This window comes from Lathamus discolor, chromosome 22 (genome assembly GCF_037157495.1).
Source record: "Lathamus discolor isolate bLatDis1 chromosome 22, bLatDis1.hap1, whole genome shotgun sequence".
Classification (NCBI taxonomy): Eukaryota; Metazoa; Chordata; class Aves; order Psittaciformes; family Psittacidae; genus Lathamus; species Lathamus discolor.
In genome coordinates, this window is record NC_088905.1 from 194,353 (window position 1) to 211,407 (window position 17,055).

Consider the following 17,055-nt stretch of genomic DNA (forward strand, 5'->3'; position numbering starts at 1 on the left):
TAGGGACGCAGACATTGGGGTGCACTATGGGGACACAGGGACTTGGGGGGCACTATGGGGACATAGGGAATGGGGGGGCACTATAGGGATGCAGATATTGGGGTGCACTATGGGGACACAGGGACTTGGGGGGCACTATGGGGACATAGGGAGTGGGGGGGCACTATAGGGATGCAGATATTGGGGGGCACTATGGGGACACAGGGACTTGGGGGGCACTATGGGGACATAGGAACTGGGGGGCACTATAGGGACGCAGATATTGGGGTGCACTACGGGGACACAGGGACTTGGGGTGCACTATGGGGACATAGGGAGTGGGGGGGCACTATAGGGATGCAGATATTGGGGGTGCACTATGGGGACACAGGGACTGGGGGGCACTATGGGGACATAGGGAGTGGGGGGCACTATGGGGACACAGGGACTTGGGGTGCACTATGGGGACATAGGGAGTGGGGGGCACTATGGGGACACAGGGACTTGGGGTGCACTATGGGGACACAGGGACTGGGGGGCACTATGGGGACATAGATATTGGGGTGCACTATGGGGACACGGGGACTTGGGGTGCACTATGGGGACGCAGACATTGGGGGTGCACTATGGGGACACAGGGGCTGGGGGGCACTATGGGGGCACAGAACCGGGGCGCACCACGGGGACACGGCGCAAAGGGGGGGTCGCTGGGGGCGCCCCCGGCCGCAGCCGCTCCGTTCCCCGCAGTCCGAGCCGCGCTCCCGCAGCAGCCGGGCTCGGGCTCGGGCTCCTCCCGCTGCGGGCGCTGGGGCCGCGGCCGGCCCCGGTACCGGGCACCACCGGCACCCGCGGTGAGCGCAGCGGGGCGGCCCCGGGCCCCCGCAGTGACAGGCAACGGGAGCGGGGCCCCCCCGGCGAATGCAGAGGGGGCTCTACAGCAGCGCAGCGGGAAGATGCGCGGGGAGACCCTGCCGCAAGCGAACGCCACGGCGGGCTCCGGGGACACCCCGCAACCACAACCGCCCCCCCCAGCACCCAAGGCCCCCAGGGGCGCCCCCCGAGCCCCACAGCCCCCAGAGCTCACGGAACCTTTATTGCCCCCGCGCGGGGCCGGGGGCTCAGCCGGTTCCCCGGCGCTGCCTGAGCTCGTCCTGCACCCGCTGGCACAGGGCCCGGCGCAGGGGGGGCTCCAGGGGGCTCCGGGCACAGACGCGCTGGGTGACGTCCTCTGCGCTGTCCCCCTGGGACACAGAGAGCCCCAGAGCACCCAGTGAGACCCATAGCACCCAACGAGACCCACAGCACCCAGTGAGACACATAGCACCCAACGAGACCCATAGCACCCACTGAGACCCATAGCACCCACTGAGACCCACAGCACCCAGTGAGACCCATAGCACCCAACGAGACCCATAGCACCCAGTGAGACCCATAGCACCCAGTGAGACCCATAGCACCCACTGAGACCCACAGCACCCAGTGAGACCCATAGCACCCAGTGAGACCCATAGCACCCACTGAGACCCATAGCACCCAGTGAGACCCATAGCACCCAGTGAGACCCATAGCACCCAACGAGACCCAGAGCACCCAGTGAGACCCACAGCACCCAGTGAGACCCACAGCACCCACTGAGACACATAGCACCAACCAACCCATAGCACCCAATGAGCCCCATAGCACCCACTGAGACCCATAGCACCCAATGAGCCCCATAGCACCCACTGAGACCCATAGCACCCAACGAGACCCACAGCACCCAGTGAGACCTATAGCACCCAACGAGACCCATAGCACCCAGTGAGACACATAGCACCCAACGAGACCCAGAGCACCCAGTGAGACCCATAGCACCCAACGAGACCCATAGCACCCAGTGAGACCCACAGCACCCAGTGAGACCCACAGCACCCACTGAGACACATAGCACCAACCAACCCATAGCACCCAATGAGCCCCATAGCACCCACTGAGACCCATAGCACCCAATGAGCCCCATAGCACCCACTGAGACCCATAGCACCCAACGAGACCCACAGCACCCAGTGAGACCCATAGCACCCAACGAGACCCATAGCACCCAACGAGACCCACAGCACCCAATGAGCCCCATAGCACCCAACGAGACCCATAGCACCCAACGAGACCCATAGCACCCAGTGAGACCCATAGCACCCAATAAGACCCATAGCAACCCATAATGTCCCACAGCACCCAGTGAGACCCATAGCAACCCACAGTGTCCCATAGCACCCAATGAGACCCATAGCAACCCACAGTGTCCCATAGCACCCAATGAGACCCATAGCAACCCACAGTGCCCCATAGCACCCAATAAGACCCTTAGCATCCAATGAGACCCACAGCAACCCACAGTGCCCCACAGCACCCAATGATACCCATAGCATGCAATGAGACCCATAGCAACCCACAGTGCTCCATAGAACCCACTGAGACCCGTAACACCCACTGTGGCCCATAGAACCCAATGAGACCAATAGCAAGCCACAGCACCCCACAGCACCCAATGAGATCCATAATACCCAATGCAGCCCACAGCACCAACTGAGCCCCACAGCACCCACTGTGGCCCGTGGCACCCCACAGAACACACTGTGACCCACAGCACCCCATAGTGCACACTGTGACCTATAACACCCATCGTGACCCACAGCACCCACTAAACCCCATTGCACCCACTGTGACCCACAGCACCCATGGCACCCATCCTGGGGGATGCAGCACCCATCATGCACCCACCGTGCCCCCCAGAGTCCCCCTACCCCACAGACACCCCCCACACGCTGGGTACCACACAGCGGCACCACCCCCCCCATCCTATACCCCCTGCACACAGCGGCCCCTCCCTCACCCATGGGTGCTCTGAGCCCCCATGGGTGCCCGGGCCCCACCTGGTGCACGATGACGCTGGTGACGCTGCCGTCGTCCCCCTCGTACTCGAGGCAGAAAAGCCGCGGCCCACGGGGGTCGGGGGGGGGCCCTGGGCTGGTGTCACCCCCGGGACCCCCTGCGGCACCCACGGCCTCAGCACCGACGGGGGGGGGCATTGAGCCCATGGGTGCCCCCATCCCCATCCCCATCCCCCCCTATGGGTGCCCTCATCCCCATCCCCCACCATGGGTGACCCCATCCCCCCATTTGTGGCCCCATCCCTATCCCCCCATGGGTGACCCCATCCCCCCCCATGGGTGCCCCCATCCCCCCATGGGTGAATCCATCCCCCCCATGGGTGCCCCCATCCCCCCACCATGTGTGCTCTCATCCCCATCCCCCACCATGGGTGACCCCATCCCCCCATTTGTGGCCCCATCCCTATCCCCCCATGGGTGCCCCCATCCCCATTCCCCCCATGGGTGCCCCCATCCCCATCCCCCCATGGGTGACCCCATCCCCATCCCCCCATGGGTGACCCCATCCCCCCACCATGTGTGCTCTCATCCCCATCCCCCACCATGAGTGCCCCCATCCCCCCACAAGGGTGCCTTCATCCCCATTCCCCACCATGGGTGCCCCCATCCCCATCCCCCCCCATGGGTGCCCCCATCCCCATTCCCCCCCATGGGTGCCCCCATCCCCCACCATGGGTGCCCCCATCCCCCCATTTGTGGCCCCATCCCCATCCCCCACCATGGGTGCCCCCATCCCCATCCCCCCCCATGGGTGCCCTCATCCCCATCCCCCACCATGGGTGCACCCATCCCCCCACAAGGGTGCCCCCACCCCCCCCACCCCCTTTGCCCCCCACGGCCGCCCCCCATCCGGTCTCACCGCGCCGCCGGGGCCTGTACACGGGCTGGTCGGGCCGGCGGGGCCGGGGGGGGGTCACCGGGAGCCGGGCGCGGCCCCGCGCCTGCCGCAGCGCCCTCTCGTACGCGTCCCTGTCGTGACCCACGCGATATCGCGACACCCGGCCCGGACCGGGGGGCACCGGGGCCGCGGGGGGGGGGGGGGTCCCCGGCCCGGTTCGGGCCCGCGGGTGCCGGTACCTGGCGAGCTGGTTGCGGCGGATGTGCCGCACGAAGCCGTGGCTCATGTCGAGCCGCCCGCCCGGCCGGTAGCGCCAGCCCGCGGCCGCCTCCATCGCCGCCGGGCCCGGGGCTGCGGGCGCGGGGACGCGGCCCCTTTAAGAGCCCCTCCGGTAACGGCGCGCGGGGGACGAGGAGCGCGCATGCGCGGGGCCGCTGCCGCGCCCGGTGGCGGGAGCGCATGCGCGGTAGCGGTGTTGCCGCCGCCGCCGCCATGTCGAGCCGAGGGAAGCGGGAGCGGCGGGGCCCGGGCTCCGGCTCCGGCTCCGGTTCCGGTTCCGGTTCCTCCTCGCGCGGCTCCTCCCGCAGCCGCCGGGACGCGGACGCGGAGCGGGGCCGGAGCCGGCGGGAGGCGGAGCGGGAGCGCGCGCGGCGGGAGGCGGCGGAGCCGGGCCTCGGCCTCCCCGCGGAGCCCGCCCGGCCCCGCCGGGCCCCGGCGCCCGGGAGCAGCGGCCCCGCGCGGGGCAAGCGGGAGCGGGAGCCCGATGGGGACTCCGAGCCCGAGCCGGAGCCCGCCGGTGCGGAGCGGGAGCGGGAGCGGGAGCGGGCCCGGGCGCGGCCGTCCCCGTTTCCGCTCCCTTCCCGTTAAGCGCCGTGAATTCCCCGCAGTTCGCTACGGCCGCTTCGACCCCGAGGACCAGCGCAGCCGCCACTGCCCCTACCTGGACACCATCAATAAGTGAGGGGGCCGCTTGGGGCCCGGTGTGTGCGTGACCCCCCCCCGGCGTGCGTGACCCCCCCGGCGTGTGCGTGACCCCCCCGGCGTGTGCGTGACCCCCCCGGCGTGTGCGTGGCCCCCCCCTGAGCTCCGCCCCCCCCCAGGAGCGTTCTGGACTTCGACTTCGAGAAGCTCTGCTCCATCTCCCTGTCCCACATCAACGTCTACGCCTGCCTCGTGTGCGGGAAGTACTTCCAGGGTGAGCGGGACCGGGGGGGCACCGGAAACGGGGGAGCACCGGGGGTGGGGCCATGGGGTGAGTGGGACAGCGGGAATGGGGGGGCACCCATGGGCCACGGTGCTCCCCATGGCGGTGCCCAGAGGGGACATGGGGGACACCCAAGCACCGAGGGGATGCCCAGGGGACACCCGGGGAGCTGTGGGGGGCTGCAGGGACCCTCAGGGTGCACAGAGGCCGGGTCCCCCCCCATGTCCTGATGCTGGTCCCCCCCCATGTCCTGATGCCGGTTCCCCCCCGTGTCCTGATGCCGGTCCCCCCCCCATGTCCTGATGCTGGTCCCCCCCCATGTCCTGATGCCGGTTCCCCCCCATGTCCTGATGCCGGTTCCCCCCCGTGTCCTGATGCCGGTTCCCCCCCGTGTCCTGATGCCGGTTCCCCCCCCGTGTCCTGATGCCGGTTCCCCCCCCATGTCCTGATGCCGGTTCCCCCCCCCCCCGTGTCCTGATGCCGGTTCCCCCCGTGTCCTGATGCCGGTCCCCCCCATGTCCTGATGCCGGTTCCCCCCCGTGTCCTGATGCCGGTCCCCCCCGTGTCCCCGCAGGCCGGGGGCTGCGCTCTCACGCCTACATCCACAGCGTGCAGCTGAGCCACCACGTGTTCCTCAACCTGCACACGCTCAAGTTCTACTGCCTGCCCGACAACTACGAGATCCTGGACTCCTCGCTGGAGGACATCACGGTGCCAGGGCCCGGGGGGGGCACAGCGGGGCTCAGCGCCGTATCCCCTCCGTTCCTGACTCCCGCTTCCCCCGCAGTACGTGCTCAAGCCCACGTTCACCGCCCAGCAGATCTCCAACCTGGACAAGCAGGCCAAGCTGTCCCGCGCCTACGACGGCACCACTTACCTGCCCGGCATCGTGGGGCTCAACAACATCAAGGCCAATGACTACGCCAACGCTGTCCTGCAGGTGAGAGCCCAGAACCCCCCCAGAACCTGCTCTGGGGCTGCTGGATCCGTCCCGACTCCTCTATGGCAGTGGTGGCTCCATCCTGGCTCCATTATGGGGTTGCTGGCTCCATCCCACTTCCTCTGTGGAGCTGGTGGCTCCATCCCGACTTCTTTATGGGCTTGGTGGTTTCATCCCAGCTTCTCTGTGGAGCTGGTGGCTCCATCCTGGCTCCTCTATGGGGTTGGTGGCTCTATCCTGGCTCCTCTTTGGGCTTGGTGGCTCCATCCTGGCTCCTCTATGGGGTTGGTGGCTCCATCCTGGCTCCTCTTTGGGGTTGGTGGCTCCATCCTGGCTCCTCTATGGGGTTGGTGGCACCATCCTGGCTCCTCTTTGGGCTTGGTGGCTCCATCCCTCCTCTCCCATAGGCATTATCCAACGTTCCACCGCTGCGGAACTACTTCCTGGAGGAGGAGAACTACCGGAACATCCAGCGCCCGCCCGGGGACATCATGTTCCTGCTGGTGCAGCGCTTCGGGGAGCTCATGCGGAAGCTCTGGAACCCCCGGAACTTCAAGGCCCACGTCTCGCCCCACGAGATGCTGCAGGCAGTGGTGCTCTGCAGCAAGAAGAGCTTCCAGATCACCAAGCAGGGTGGGGACACCGGGATGGGGCTGGGGATGGTGGGATGGGGGCGGTGGGATGGAGTTGGGGACACTGGGAATGGGGATGAGGGTGTTGGGATGGGGCCGTCAGAGTGGGGTTGGGGATGTTGGGATGGGGCATTGGGATGCGGTTGAGGATCCTGGGATGGGGTTGTCAGGGTATGGGGTTGGGGATGTCAGGGTGGGGATGGGGGCATCGGGATGGGGTTGGAGGCACTGGGATAGGGTTGGGGACGCTGGGATGTGGACACTGATCCCACCGTGCTCCCTGTGGCGCAGGGGACGGGGTGGATTTCCTCTCCTGGTTCCTGAACGCGCTGCACTCGGCGCTGGGCGGCACCAAGAGGAAGAAGAAAAGTGAGTGGAGAGCAACGGGGTCCCTCGTGACAGCCCCAGGACCCCCTGTGTCCCCCCCATGTCCCCACATCCCCGCTGTGTCCCTGCAGCCATCGTCACCGACGTGTTCCAGGGCTCCATGCGCATCTTCACCAAGAAGCTGCCTCACCCGGACCTGGTGAGCACATGGGGGGCTGTGGTGGGTGCTCCCCCATGGTGGGTGCTGCCCCCATGGTGGGTGCTCTCCCTTGGTAGGTGCTGCTCCCATGGTGGGTGCTCTCCCCATGGTGGGTGCTCCCCCATGGTGGGTGCTCTCCCATGGTGGGTGCTCTCCCATGGTGGGTGCTCTCCCTTGGTAGGTGCTGCTCCCATGGTGGGTGCTCTCCCTTGGTAGGTGCTGCTCCCATGGTGGGTGCTCTCCCCATGGTGGGTGCTGCCCCCATGGTGGGTGCTCCCCCATGGTGGGTGCTGACCCCATGGGTGCTCACCCCGCAGCCGGCCGAGGAGAAGGCAGCGCTGCTGCACAAGGCCGAGTACCAGGAGCTGATGGTGGAGTCCACGTTCATGTACCTCACGCTGGACCTGCCCACGGCGCCGCTCTACAAGGACGAGAAGGAGCAGCTCATCATCCCGCAGGTGCCGCTCTTCAGCATCCTGGCCAAGTTCAACGGCGCCACGGAGAAGGAGTACAAGACCTACAAGGAGAACTTCCTGAAGCGCTTCCAGCTCACGCGCCTGCCCCCCTACCTCATCTTCTGCATCAAGCGCTTCACCAAGAACAACTTCTTCGTGGAGAAGAACCCCACCATCGTCAACTTCCCCATCACGTGAGGCCGGCGGGGCTGCGAGCGGCTCAGAGCCGGGGGGGAGCGTCTAAAAGGGGGCTTAGAAGGATCCAAAGCTGGGGGGGAAGCATTCGGGATGAGATTGGAAGCGTCCAAGAGAGCTTTGTGGGCGTCCAGGTGGGGTTTGAGGGCGTCTGGAGGGGATTCGGAAGTGTCTGTTTGGGAGCATCTCAAGGGGTGGGAAGTGCCTAAAGAGGGTTTGGAAGTGGCTGGGGGGGGTGGAAGCATTTTGTGGGTATCTAAGGGGGGGTTGGAAGCTTCTGGGGGGGTGTTGCCTTCAGGGGGAGTTTGATGGGGTTGGCAGCATCGGGGGTTGGGTGCATGGCGGTGGGTTCAGGCGCTGTGGGGGTTTGGGTGCTGGGTGTGGGCTGTGGGTGCTCTCTGGGTGCTGCGGGCGCTGATGGAGCACGGGGCAGGAACGTGGACCTGCGCGAGTACCTGTCGGAGGAGGTGCAGTCCGCGCACCCCAACACCACCTACGACCTGGTCGCCAACATCGTGCACGACGGGAAGCCCACGGAGGGCTCCTACCGCATCCACGTCCTGCACCATGTCAGTGCCCGCGGGCGGGAGGTGGGGACGGGGGGGACTCCCCCCTAGCACCCACTGACCCCCCCCATGTGTTCCCCCCCCCGCAGGGCACCGGGAAGTGGTACGAGCTGCAGGACCTGCAGGTCACTGACATCCTGCCCCAGATGATCACGCTCTCGGAGGCCTACATCCAGGTGGGACCATGGGGGGGTCCTGGAGGGATGTGTCACCCGTGTCACCCCCTGACTGGCCCCTCGTCCCCACCTGATCCCCCTCTGCTCTGCTGCAGATCTGGAAGCGGCGCGAGGAGGATGAGACCAACCAACAGGGAGCCTGAGCCCCCCATGGGCACCCAGAGAGAGACCCCCTTGGGGCCACCCAGAACCCCCCCTTGGGGACTTCCCCCCCCCCCCATTAAATGCCACCCACTGTATTTTTGTAACCAGTTTCCCCTTCCTCTTCATTGGGGTTGCTTGGGGGGGGTTGTGGTTTATGCAGCTTCTGGGAGGTGCCGTCTCCCCCCTTCGCCACCCCAAACACCCACACGTGGGGCACACTGAGGCCGGGCAATGCGGAAGCTTTATTGCGGTGCTGGGGGGGCTCCGGGTGTCCCCTAGAGCCAGACGTGCTCCTGGCAGTGCTGCAGGGCCTGGGGGGAGCAGGGGGTGAGGGGGGGGCACAGAACACCCCCTTGTCCCCCTGCTCCCTTCCCGTCCCCTTGCCCCCCCTCACCTGGCAGCGCTGCGCGGCCGCGGGGCTGGAGCACCAGTAAGTGGGGCCCAGGACACAGGGACCCAGCCTCGGGGACAGCTCGAGGGGGGGGGGGACAGGAGCCAGGTCCTGCAGGGGGGGACCGGGCACGGGGGTCAGGGCCGTCCCCGTGGGTGCGCCCCCCCCCGGGGCTGTGGGGGCACCCTCGCTCCCGGTGCCACCCAGGGACCCCCCCCTTGGGTGCCCGGTCCCGGCCCCACCCCCCCCCCCGTGCCCTGTGTCGCTCCCCCTCCCCTCCCCTTCTCCCCCCCCCCCCGCGCGCGCTCCCGCGCTCACCCCGTCTCCTCCCTCCGCGGGGGCGCGCAGTTCCCGCGGCGTTGGCGCCTCCTGGCGGCAGCCGAGCAGCGCGCGGCAGAGCAGCGCGGGCCCGAGGCGCGCGAGGGCGCGCTCCAGCGCGAGGGCCGCGTAGCGCTGCGCGAGGCACTGGCACGCGCCCGCCGCCGCCAGCGGGAGCGCGCGGCACAGCGCGGCCACGGCCTCGGCCACGCGCGCGCGCGGCACCGCCGCCTCCAAGCGCGCCACCAGCGAGCGGCACAGCCAGCAGCGCGGCACCGGCAGCGCCCCCTGCCGGGCGCGCGTCACCGGGGCTGGCGGGAGCCCGCGCCCCCGCCCCCACCCATCGGTCCCGATCCGCCCGCCCCCACCGGCACCCGCGGCCCCGCCCCCACCCATCGGCACCCCCCGCCCCCCCCCTCACCCCCGGGTACCCCCCGGCCCCCCCCGGCCCCCCCGGTACCTGCGGCCGGTTCTGCACCGCCTCCAGCAGGGACAGGGCCGGGCCCCCCCCCGCCTGCCCCGGGCACAGCTCCAGGCGGGCGCACACGGCCGAGGGCTTCTGGGGGGGGAGTAAAGGGAGGGGGGGGCAGAGTGAGCCCCCCGCACCCCGAGGGGTCCCCACTGCCCCGCAGCACCCATGGGTGGCACTCACGAGGCGCCCCTCGATGTCGGTGAGGAGCAGGCTCCAGTACTGGTGCATCAGCTCCTGGCACGGCGGCACCATGGCGGGCACCGGCAGCGCCGCGCACTCGTGCCACAGGAACCCCTCCACCGCCGCCTGCGCCACGACACCGGCGCGTCACCGCCATGGGCACCGCCATGGGCACCGTGACACCGCCATGGGCACCGCCATGGGCACCGTGACACCGCCATGGGCACCGCCATAGGCACCATGGCACCGCCATGGGCACCGTGACACCGCCATGGGCACCGCCATAGGCACCGTGACACTGCCATGGGCACCGTGACACCGCCATGGGCACCGCCATGGGCACCGTGACACCGCCATGGGCACCGTGACACCGCCATGGGCACCACCATGGGCACCGTGACACCGCCATGGGCACCACCATGGGCACCGCCATAGGCACCATGGCACCGCTATGGGCACCACCATGAGCATCGCGGCACCCTTATGGCCACCCCATGTCCCCATGGGCACCTTGGTGGCCGACTCGTTGGCCATGCGGATGAGGAGGGCGATGACCTGCTGGCAGCTGGCGCACATGTCCTGTGGGGAGAGCGGGATGGGGGCGCGTGGGACGGGGATGTGGGATATGGGGATATGTGGGTACGGGGACGCGGGACATGGAGCTGGGATATGGGGCCATGGAGTGGGGACATGGGGCATGGAGAAGGGACACAGGGACATGGGCCATGGGGCCATGGGGCTATGGGGCTATGGGGGACATGTTTGTGTGTGGGGACAGGGGCAGGGGCTGTGCGGGACATGGGGATGGGCTCATGGGGACCTGGGGGTCCATGGGGACACGGGTGCTGGGTTAGGTACTGGTGGGTGCTATTTGGGTGCTATTTGGGTGCTGTTTGGGTGCTGTGGGTGCTGTTTGGGTGCTATTTGGGTGCTATTTGGGTGCTGTTTGGGTGCTATTTGGGTGCTGTTTGGGTGCTATTTGGGTGCTATTTGGGTGCTATTTGGGTGCTCCTGGTTCTTACCGTGCCGGGAGGGGCCCAGTCCTGGCAGCTCAGCTCCGTGTCTCCGCTCTGGCACCGGGTGGGGGGGGGCACCCCATAGACCCCCCCTGGCACCCCAAACCCTGCGGCCACCGTCAGACCCACACCGGGACCCCCAGCCCCCCCAAACACCCCCCAACACCCCTTCCAAACCCCCAACGCCCCCCAACACCCCCGACACCCCCCAACGCCCTCCATATCCGCCCAACCCAAGACCCCAGAAGGGACCCAGACTCTGCCCCCCCAGTGTGGGTCCCCCCATAGGGGCCCTGTCGGGGGGGTCCCCCCGCGGTACCTGCGGCTGCGCAGAGCAGCGCCAGCAGCGCCGGGGCTCGGGCCATGGCGGTGCCAGCGCCGGGCGCCGCCGCTTCTTTATAGCCCCGGGCACGTGGGGCAGGGGCGGGCGGGGGGGGGGAGGGGAGCGGCCGGGGGGGGATGGGGGGGGGGGGGGGAAGGGATATGGGGATGGGGAAATAGGGGGATATAGGATATGGGGACAGAGGGATGTGGGGATGGGGGACATGGGGATGGGGGACACGGGGATATGGGGATAGGGGCATAGGGGGATATAGGGTATGGGAATATGGGACATGAGGATAGGGGGATATGGGGATAAGGGTAAAGGGGGACATAGGGATATGGGGATAGGGGGATATAGGGTATGGGGATAGAGGGATATGGGGATATGGGAACATGGGACTTGAGGATAGGGGGATATGGGGATAAGGGTATAGGGGGATATGGGGATATGGGGACATGGGGATATGGGGATAGGGGGATATAGGATATGGGGATATGGGGATATGGGACATGAGGATAAGGGGATATGGGGATAAGGGTATAAGAGGATGGGGGTATATGGGGACATGGGGATAGGGGGATATGGGGATATGGGACATGGGGGCCACAAGGGGACACGGGGGCTATGGGGGGACACGGGGGCTATGGGGGGGACACGGGGGCTATGGGGGGACACGGGGCTATGGGGGGACACGGGGGCTATGGGGGGACACGGGGCTATGGGGGACACGGGGCTATGGGGGGACACGGGGCTATGGGGGGACACGGGGGCTATGGGGGGACACGGGGCTATGGGGGGACACGGGGGCTATGGGGGGACACGGGGGCTATGGGGGGACACGGGGGCACATTGGGTGTCCTGAGCGCCGCTGGTGCTGGGGCACAGGGGACAGCGGGGCTGGGGCGCCTGCGGGCACCGTGGCCCCATGGCCCCCACCCCCCGGCCCGCTCCCTGTCCCCACAAGCCCCCGTGTCCCGGCCCCCCCGCGGCCCCCCCGCCTCTCCCACCTCCATGGCCCCATTCCCCTCCCCCCCCAGCACCCATGGGTGCCCCCCTCCCCCTCCCCATCCCCTCCCGTTCCCGGCAGGGCCCCGCCCCCACTCGAGGGCTCTCGTGCAGGGGCGCGGCGGGGCCGGGCGGGGGGGGCTGCGCGCGGAGGGTCACGGGGGGAGGGGCCCCTCTAAGTCCCTATCGCCCCCCCACTGCCCCCATTGCCCCCATTGCCCCCCCATTTGCCCCCCATTGCCCCCCCATTGCCCCCCCATTGCCCCCCCATTGCCCCCCCATTGCCCCCATTGCCCCCACTGCCCCCATTGCCCCCATTGCCCCCATTGCGCCAGTGCCCCTTTGCCCCCCATTGCCCCCCCATTGCCCCCCAGCCTCGTGGCTCCCCCTGTCCCCATGGGTGCCCCTGTGCCCTTGTCCCTGCCACCCGGGTGGGGCCATGCTGGGGGCCGGGGGCACCCTCAGGGCCCAAGAGCAGCAGCGCCGGGACACAGAAGGGGCATGGACCCGGGGGTCACCCCCATACCCCATACCCCATATCCCACACCCCATACCCCATATCCCATACCCCATATCCCATACCCCATACCCCATACCCCATATCCCATACCCCATACCCCATATCCCATACCCCATACCCCATACCCCATACCCCATACCCCATACCCCATATCCCATACCCCATACCCCATACCCCATACCCCATACCCCACACCCCATACCCCATATCCCACACCCCATACCCCATACCCCATACCCCATATCCCACACCCCATACCCCATACCCCATACCCCATACCCCATACCCCATACCCCATACCCCATACCCCATATCCCACACCCCATACCCCATACCCCATACCCCATATCCCACACCCCATACCCCATATCCCATACCCCATATCCCACACCCCATACCCCATATCCCACACCCCATACCCCATACCCCATACCCCATACCCCATACCCCATACCCCATACCCCATATCCCACACCCCATACCCCATATCCCACACCCCATACCCCATATCCCACACCCCATACCCCATACCCCATACCCCATACCCCATACCCCATATCCCACACCCCATACCCCATATCCCATACCCCATATCCCATACCCCATACCCCATATCCCATACCCCATACCCCATACCCCATACCCCATACCCCATACCCCATATCCCACACCCCATACCCCATATCCCACACCCCATACCCCATACCCCATACCCCATACCCCATACCCCATACCCCATATCCCACACCCCATACCCCATACCCCATACCCCATACCCCATATCCCACACCCCACACCCCATACCCCATACCCCATACCCCATATCCCACACCCCATACCCCACACCCCATACCCCATATCCCATACCCCATACCCCATATCCCATACCCCATACCCCATATCCCATACCCCATACCCCATACCCCATATCCCATACCCCATATCCCACACCCCACACCCCACACCCCACACCCCGTATCCCCTGTTCCCTGCCCCCCTCTCCCCATGTTTCCCCGTATCCCCGTGTCCCCCTTCACGGCCCCACGGGGGGTGGCACCATCGGGAAGGGCCCCCCCAACCCCACCGCACCCAGACAGGGGCTGCGGGGTCCCCCCACAGTGAATGGGGGACGCTGGGGGGACAGAGGGGAGACCAAGGGGACACTGGGGACCCGCACCCCGGTATCCCCCAGTATCTCCCAGTATCTCCCAGTGCCCCCATTACCCTCCCAGTATCCCCCGCGTTCCCGGTACCCCCCCATAGCCCCCGTTATCCCCCCCGGGCCCCCATTACCCCTCCCGCAGCACCACCGGAGTCCTCCCCCGCGGCCTCCAGCCGCCAGGGGGCGCTGACGCCGCCGCTGCCACCACAGCCCCGGGTCAAGATGGCGGCGCCCGCGGTCGTCCGGGCCCTGAGGGTAGGGACGGGACGGGAGCACCGGGAACAGCGGGGGGGGGGGCTCCGGGAGCACCGGGAACAGCGGGGGGGGGGGGGTCTGGGTGTGGGGGAGCGGGGGGGGCTCCAGGCCTGGGGGGGCTCCGTGTACTCTGGTCATAGGGGGCACGGAGGGGGGGGCACCAGAGACACGGGCTATGGGGGGGGCATGGGGATGGGGGGCACCCGCTATGGGGGCGCTGGGGGCAGTGGGCACAGGGCCATGGGATGGGGAGGGCATTGGGGCAGTGGGGGAGCGATGGGGGGCACAGGGATGGGGGGCACAGGGATGGGGGGCACCGGGCATGGGGGGCACTGGGGCCTCTGCCGGGTGGCGGAGGGGACCCCTCACCCATTGCCTCCCCACAGGCACTGCCCCACACCCGCCCTGCCCCCGATGGCAGCCGGCACCTGCACTGCACCCCCCCCTGCCTCAAGGTAAAGCGGGTCCCCCCTGCCCCACAGCTCTCCGTGGGCCCCCCCAGGCTCTCTGTGGGTCACCCCATAGCGCTGCCCCCCAGGCTCGTGCCGGGCGGGTGCGCGTGGGGAAGGGGGACAAGCCAGTGACGTACGAGCAGGCCCACGGGCCCCACTACATCGGGCACCGCAAGGGATGGCTCTCGCTGCACACCGGTGGGTCCCACACTGCGATGTGTGGGGTGCGGGGGGGTCCCAGGGCTTGGGGTGCTGTGGGGACGTGTGGGGCACGTGGGGACGGGACACTCAGGCGTGGTGGGGATGGGAGATGTGTGGGGCACGAGGGTGCTGGGAAGATGGGCTATGGGGCACCATGGGGGTGTGTGGGGCAATGGGCACGGTGGGGAATGGGATGTGTGGGGCTGTGGAGATTGGACTATGGGGCACCATGGGGGTGTGTGTGGGGCAATGGGAATGGTGGGGGACGGGATGTGTGGGGCACGTGGGTACTTTGGGGACTCAGGTGTGGGGCTTGGCAGGGTGGGGACACGGGGGGCATGGAGAAATGTGGTGCCAGGGGATGGGGACGTGTGGGGCTCCTTGGTGTCCTGGGGGTGTGGGGGGTGCAGGGGCACGGTGGGGAATGGGATGTGTGGGGCATGAGGGTGCTGTGGAGATTGGACTATGGGGCACCATGGGGCTGTGTGGGGCAATGGGAATGGTGGGCAATGGGACGTGTGGGGCACAAGGGGGCTGTGGCCATGGGGCACCATAGGGCTGTGCGGGGGGGCAATGGGAATGGTGGGCAATGGGACGTGTGGGGCATGAGGGGGCTGTGGCCATGGGGCACCATGGGGCACCATGGGGCTGTGCGGGCAATGGGAATGGTGGGCAATGGGACATGTGGGGCATGAGGGTTCTGTGGCCATGGGGCACCATGGGGCTGTGTGGGGCAATGGGAATGGTGGGCAATGGGACGTGTGGGGCACGAGGGTGCTGTGGCCATGGGGCACCATGGGGCACCATGGGGCTGTGCAGGGGGCAATGGGAATGGTGGGCAATGGGACGTGTGGGGCACCATGGGGCTGTGCGGGCAATGGGAATGGTGGGCAATGGGACGTGTGGGGCACGAGGGTGCTGTGGCCATGGGGCACCATGGGGCTGTGTGGGGCAATGGGAATGGTGGGCAATGGGATGTGTGGGGCACGAGGGTTCTGTGGCCATGGGGCACCATGGGGCTGTGCGGGCAATGGGAATGGTGGGCAATGGGACGTGTGGGGCGCCATGGGGCTGTGTGTGGGGCAATGGGAATGGTGGGCAATGGGACATGTGGGGCACGAGGGTTCTGTGGCCATGGGGCACCATGGGGCTGTGCGGGGGGCAATGGGAATGGTGGGCAATGGGACGTGTGGGGCGCCATGGGGCTGTGGGGGCAGTGGTTGCGGGGGGGCCGGTCACGGTTCGGGTGCCGGTGCCGGTGCGCGCTCACGCGGCGCCGCCGCAGGGAACCTTTGCGCGGAGCCGGGCGCTGCGCAGCGCGCGCTGGAGGACGCGTTCGTGCGGCGCTTCCTGCGCGGGACCTTCCCGGGGGTGCTGCTGGCCCCGCTCGTGCTGCGGCGCCGCGGGCGGGCGCTGCTGGTGAGCGCGGTGCTGGCGCGGGCGCTGCCGCCGCCGCAGCTCCTGTTCCTGCAGGGCTACGCCGAGGCGCTGCTGGGGGCCTTCTACCGCAGCCCCGTGCGCCTGGAGCTGCTCACGCTGCCCGCGCCGCCCGTCTACAAACACCTGTGAGCGCCCGCGCCGCTGCACCGGGCCCGCCGTGGCCGCTGGCGCATCCCCGGCCTCACAGCGCCGTGGCCGCCGTGGCCCTGTCCCCCGGTGCCGCACGCCCGTGTCCCCGCGGGCCCCTCGTGGCCTTCGGTGTACAAAGCCCGTGAAGCCCACGCGGCTCCCTCAGCCCGCTGTCCGTGTGCCCCACGTTCTTAACCCCGAAAGCCCGCGCCCCCCACGCGGCCCCGTCCCCCCCTTCCGTGTCCTTGTGTCCCACAAGTGCCTGCGGGACCCATGTGGCCCCTCAATGTCCCTGGGCCCCACATGGCCTTAACCCTGCAGAGCCCCTGTGCGCATCCCTGGTCCCACAGCACCCAGGGTCTCAATGGCCCTGTCCCTCAGTGTCCTGCACATCCTTGTCCCCGCAGGTGCCTGCGGGCCCCGTGTGCCCCACATGGCACCATCCCCATGAGCATCATCGTATGCCCCACACATCCCCATCCCCACAGCACCCATGGGTCCCGGTGTCCATCTGCCCCCCATCAGCCTCATGGTGCCCTTGTGCCCCAGCCCCATGGTGCCCTACAGCCCCGTCCCTGCGGTGTCCATGCGCCCCACACGTCCC

At 68.0% G+C, this 17,055-nt stretch overlaps 4 protein-coding genes across 4 annotated transcripts; 2 read left to right on the plus strand and 2 right to left on the minus strand.

The window, feature by feature from the left end:
* Positions 1-1,053: 1,053 nt before the first annotated feature.
* Positions 1,054-4,287, minus strand: C22H2orf68 (chromosome 22 C2orf68 homolog). The gene is made up of 4 exons (XM_065659331.1): positions 3,987-4,287; positions 3,769-3,878; positions 2,892-3,007; positions 1,054-1,220 (listed from the first exon to the last, which is right to left on the minus strand). The coding sequence occupies exons 1-4, from the start codon at positions 4,079-4,081 to the stop codon at positions 1,098-1,100; spliced, it is 444 nt and encodes a 147-aa protein (XP_065515403.1). The 5' UTR covers positions 4,082-4,287; the 3' UTR covers positions 1,054-1,097.
* Positions 4,192-8,689, plus strand: USP39 (ubiquitin specific peptidase 39). The gene is made up of 12 exons (XM_065659328.1): positions 4,192-4,543; positions 4,635-4,704; positions 4,848-4,942; positions 5,526-5,662; positions 5,739-5,891; positions 6,299-6,524; positions 6,815-6,892; positions 6,982-7,049; positions 7,367-7,698; positions 8,133-8,268; positions 8,355-8,441; positions 8,537-8,689. Exons 1-12 carry the CDS (start codon positions 4,207-4,209, stop codon positions 8,582-8,584), a joined length of 1,767 nt encoding a protein of 588 aa, XP_065515400.1. The 5' UTR covers positions 4,192-4,206; the 3' UTR covers positions 8,585-8,689.
* A 119-nt stretch (positions 8,690-8,808) lies between these two features.
* Positions 8,809-11,337, minus strand: SFTPB (surfactant protein B). The gene is made up of 8 exons (XM_065659330.1): positions 11,282-11,337; positions 10,969-11,054; positions 10,457-10,525; positions 9,947-10,072; positions 9,755-9,853; positions 9,295-9,582; positions 8,980-9,087; positions 8,809-8,896 (listed from the first exon to the last, which is right to left on the minus strand). Exons 1-8 carry the CDS (start codon positions 11,325-11,327, stop codon positions 8,861-8,863), a joined length of 858 nt encoding a protein of 285 aa, XP_065515402.1. The 5' UTR covers positions 11,328-11,337; the 3' UTR covers positions 8,809-8,860.
* Positions 11,338-14,104: 2,767 nt separating this feature from the next.
* On the plus strand, positions 14,105-16,616 carry MRPS24 (mitochondrial ribosomal protein S24). The gene is made up of 4 exons (XM_065659439.1): positions 14,105-14,229; positions 14,616-14,684; positions 14,768-14,879; positions 16,168-16,616. The coding sequence occupies exons 1-4, from the start codon at positions 14,197-14,199 to the stop codon at positions 16,449-16,451; spliced, it is 498 nt and encodes a 165-aa protein (XP_065515511.1). The 5' UTR covers positions 14,105-14,196; the 3' UTR covers positions 16,452-16,616.
* The last annotated feature ends 439 nt before the right edge of the window (positions 16,617-17,055 follow it).